Below are 4,739 nucleotides of genomic sequence, written 5' to 3'. Positions count from 1 at the left end.
CGGCCCCCCGCCAAAGTATCGGGAGTTGTTTTTCCCCCAATTTGAGAGCCTTTCTGGAATCTTCCTTCTTAGGGATTGAATGCGAAACGATGAAAAAGAAGCCCCAGCGCACCGATCCACCTTTATTTTCCATTTGCTTTGGTGGCCTCCCTGTCGTGAACGACCCAACGAAAGGGCCCTTTTCCCAGACACAAAGCAGAGAGGTGAACTGTCAAGTCAGTGTTTTGCTGACATGAGAAAATAGTTTGTTTGCTGAAATGGGGCGCGTGGACCAGCCCAGCTGATGAGGAAATGTGGGGGAACGCCCCCTTTTTAGAAGAATGAGCGCTTGCGGTGCTGGATCGATGTTTTCAGTTTATCCAGTCGCGCGGTAGTGCTAGTCTGCTTCGCCTTCTACAGACGCGGAAAGGGAAAGAAACGGGAAGGCCTCTAAGAGAGACGGAAGTGAAGATGCGATCGTGTTGCAAGTCTTGAATTTGCTGGCCATTTTGTTCGCGCAACTGTCCCCAGAGATCTACACTCTTGGCTTGCGGAAGACAGTGGCTTTCGTATCCAACGCATTCTACACTTCGTATTTTGGAGGAAAGGTAGTCTCAATGCTGATCTTCAATTGCATGCAAGGAAATCCATCCGACGCGATTTCACAGTTCATGGCGCTCGTGCTGGATAAATTTCACGTGACGAAGTCTGGAATTGATGTTTCTAGCTTGATGGCGAACGAAAAAGTGTGGCACTTGCGAATTCTCAGTGGACTAGTGCGCTTCAGCCACCCCGATGACCGCATCTTACTTCGCTACCAACATGAATTGGAAGTGATTCTGGCACATTTTCTGAGCAACGACGATGACAAGGAAGTTTATGAGGCTGCCGGTACTGTTCTGCGCTACTTGCTCTTTGGTCTTCTTGGCGTGTATACGCATGACTTTCGCTCATTACCAGCTGCAGAATGGGCAGATGCAACCTCTAACGAAAGTGGAGCGTTCCAGTATTTGGGCGCTAGTATTTCGTGGAACAAGCTTTCGGTAAGGTGGCATGAACCAAACGAAGCTGAACTTTTATTCGGATTCAAATTGCTACAAGCACACGTTGTTGGTGCTATTGACAAGTTAGATCGTTTAAGGGACGCGAGGGCTCTCACTGTTCGTTCGTGGACGCGCCTCCTGGAACAAATATTCCAAGGACTTCGAGGTGCTTCAAATGTGCTGACAGACGAACTCGTGCAAGCGAATGGTGCGCTTTTGGATGGTGCTCACTCGTTGCTGCTCAAGGCACTGGGCAATAATCTCGAGCTTTACAAGAACTTCGTGTCTCTGAAAGGGTCGCTGATGAATCGGGTGCACAGTGCTATGGTATTTTGGAGAGAGGAGGGAAGCGGGAGCGCAATGGAGAACCAGGTGTGGGATCTGCTCTTGGATATCGCGCACCAGCTTCTTATTTGGAGAGGGGAGCATCTGGACGAGTTCAAGATGAAAGAAGCTCAAAACATGTATTCCAGAATGACGAGCTTGGACGTTGCGTCGCATGCCTACCGGAAAAGTCGACGTATAGCTAAGGGGGAGCAAGTGCCGCTCTTATCCCGCAATGAGCTGGTGGAGAAAGTGATGTTTTTCTATGCTAAACGGAAAGTGCAGCAACACTTTGCACTCGCCAATGTAATTATGCAGCTGGAAAGTGACGAGGACACGCGCCAACATTACGAATCGCTTTTGACGGAGGTTGAGTTGCTTCTGAGAAACCCTTACCAAGATGTTCGATCCAATGCCGCCGCAGTAATGAAGGAGTGCTCTCTGCTGTACACTAGATGGATATATTTTTGCCAGTCGAGACAGATTGAAGAATTGGACGGACTCCGTGATGTACCGCAACTGACGGAAGAGCACGTCTCTGGTGTACTCCACATGCTTTCACTGCCGCTTGCCCGAAGAAATCTGTGGAAGCGACGCAACGTCCTACTTAAGCGCGTGCTTGTGGTGCTCTTGAAGAGTAACAGTGCGATTGTGAAGCATGTTGACGGCGAGGTTAGCAAGGCGAAGATCGAGGTGAAGTTGCAAACTTTTTTCTTGTCGCTGTTGTCGAACTGGCGATATGTTCACTCCCAGGAAGCGGGGTCTCCCATTATTGAAGCCCTTTTGACTGCGGAGCCCTCTCCTGCCGAGCATTGGAAGGTCCAGTTGATGCATTTGGTGACTATTTATCCATTCTTGCAACCGAGGACTGCGATTTCAGTGGATGTGTGGAAGCTCGTGGTTCGGCAATTGAGTAATGAAGTGCTACCGGTGCGACAGGTTGCCTTGGAGATCTTCGGGCACCTTCTGAAGGTGCTAAAGCGCGATCGCAAGGAAGACGGAGCTAATTGTGTGGAACTTATTCACGAGCTAATCTACTCTGACAGTACGATGCGTGCTCTTCTGGATGCCTTTGTGAAAAACCACAAGTACTCAAACAAATTTGCGGCATCTGCAGATGGACAACATGCGAATTCAGCCCCAAGCGATTGGTCATTTGGTGTAAACGAAGTTGTCCGGTACATTTCGGGCAGCTCCCAGTCTTTTCCGAAAGCTCCACCTCTGTCATCTGTTCGCCTGCTCAACCGATCAAGTCACTCGATTACAAACTTGAGCTTATCTAGTGTCAAGTTGGTACAAAAGCTCGTGGAGGAAAACCCGAAGGCATTGTTTGGAAGCTGTATGATGACAATTTTGAAAGGCTTGGCCAGCAAGAATATTGGTGCCGACAGTGCTGAAGAGGACCGTCAGGCAGCGCTGAAAACGTTGGCGGACTGTACTTCAGGCTTGCTCCATTCTTTGGCAAAGCTGGACGATGCGGACGACAAGATCATCACGAACCATATCGCAGATGTTGTCCATGTACTCAAGGTCATCCTTCCCCAAGTGAGTATGGTGTTAGTGAACCAATGGGTAGAGGTAGTATATCTCGCCACTCGTCCGTCTAGATCGGGTACCGTGAAGATGCTCCGATTGGAGCCACTCGTGAATTACTTACTTTTTGAGCTGGAAGATTCGCTCGCTCGAGCGACAGTTGAAGATTACGCTCGTCAAGCAAAATGGCTAGCACTAGTGGAAGCTGTTGGTGTTCATTTGCTGGCGGCTGGAGTATCAATGGCCGACCGGGCAGTCCACACACTGGCTTGTGAGTTTGGTGAACGGGTACTCAAGGTGATCCGTGAGCACGCCTTAGCCCATCAATACAAGATAATCCGAGACCGTGCAGGAAAGATGCTGTTTCTATTGGGCGCTTACGCCAATTCCACGTCTTCATGGGTCAAGTCCCCCCCCTGTTGTCCAGTCCGCGTTGCCACTGGGTCAACTTGTGGCTGCTAGTGGTTCGACCGAAATCGACACCGTCAACGTGGACAACGAATCTACAAAGAGCAACCCCGAGAATGATACCAATTTGCATGCGAAGGAAACCGCAATGCAGTGGCTATCGTGCTGCGAAAAGTATGGCAATGGACGCGATATGCTTGCTGTGCTTAACGAGTTACTCCCAGTTGCTCTATTGACGCAATCGCACCCGAAGGCAGAAGTAGCCGTTCAAGCGAAGAACGTCACGGAAGCCGTATCCCTGTCGCTACGAATGTACTTCGTGCTACAAGATACGACCGGCGAAAATGCGTTGACGCAGTTGCTGGAGCTGCTGACGGGTTTAGCTACCTCTCAAACATGGAAGACGCGCGGTGCAGTACTGCGTTTCACAATGACGTTCGCCTTCTATCACTGGGTTTTCTTCACTAGCGACTTGAAGGAGCAGGTGCATACTTTTATCTGCTCATTCTTGACGGACACTGGTAAGGGATTTAGCAGATGAAAGACATAGAAGGTAGAAACCCAGGCAGGTATAGGCTTAAATATCAATACAGACTCCAATTTGCACAGTGACACGCAAGTGCCTTCCTGCCCTCAAGAACCGGAACTACATTGGCCGTACGAGCTCCGAGAAGGTTGGGAATTGCGAACTAGTGTTGGTAGTGATAACTGGATAATACATTGACCAGATCCTACAACCTAGTAAGCTTTTCCTTTACTTGTGCAGATCCGACAGGTTAACCGAATTTACTACTTGGTCGGTTACACCCTAGGGGTTCTCAACTTTCAAGATCCCGTCACAGGAGGCGGCAAGTACGACTTAAAGGACAACACAAAGGCAAGGGAACACACCCGCAAGGCAACCCTACGGCCAGATCCACGATCTAGGCCCCGGATCCATAAGCTCGAATATTCGCTTAGGATACGGAACCATCCACGGACGCAGAGTGAAGATTTTCCACTGCTGCTCCACCCCATCCCCACGTCTCGCCAAGACACTCAAGCTTCACCACTTGAACTCTTCGGAAGTTACCGAGAGAGCAAGATCCCGCCCTACCGACGGGTACACAAGGTGAGGAAAGTTCAGCAGAACACGGATCATCGGGGGACCCCCTCCGTTAGTCGGTGTCTGGGCGCAGTTGGTAAGTTGGATCTGGCAATCTCGCAGATTTTGCTGATCCCGCTACACCACAATGGTGCGCGTGCCCGGATCTTTTGGTGATTCGGGATTTCACCGTGAGTCCCAAGAAGATGCTCAAGTGAAGATTGAGCCAGGGGAAGAGGCGTCGTCGGAGGTCGGATCGACGAAGACGCTGCTGAATGAAACAAGATCCGCGGATCGATGGAGTTTTGGGAGGAACTCTGTCGACGGAAGAGAGGTAGATCCGGATCCGGATCTAGAAGAGAAACCTG

General features: G+C 50.1%; 1 protein-coding gene across 1 annotated transcript; it reads left to right on the top strand.

The window, feature by feature from the left end:
- Positions 1–232: 232 nt before the first annotated feature.
- On the top strand, positions 233–3,799 carry PITG_21269 (uncharacterized protein; the record flags this gene model as incomplete). Its single annotated transcript, XM_002894884.1, has 5 exons — positions 233–243; positions 326–370; positions 416–3,241; positions 3,288–3,722; positions 3,766–3,799. The coding sequence occupies 5 exons, from the start codon at positions 233–235 to the stop codon at positions 3,797–3,799; spliced, it is 3,351 nt and encodes a 1,116-aa protein (XP_002894930.1).
- Between the last annotated feature and the right edge of the window lie 940 nt (positions 3,800–4,739).

Source organism: Phytophthora infestans, genomic scaffold, assembly GCF_000142945.1.
Source record: "Phytophthora infestans T30-4 supercont1.366 genomic scaffold, whole genome shotgun sequence".
Taxonomy (NCBI): Eukaryota; Oomycota; class Peronosporomycetes; order Peronosporales; family Peronosporaceae; genus Phytophthora; species Phytophthora infestans.
This window is presented reverse-complemented; position numbering and strand designations above follow the sequence as displayed.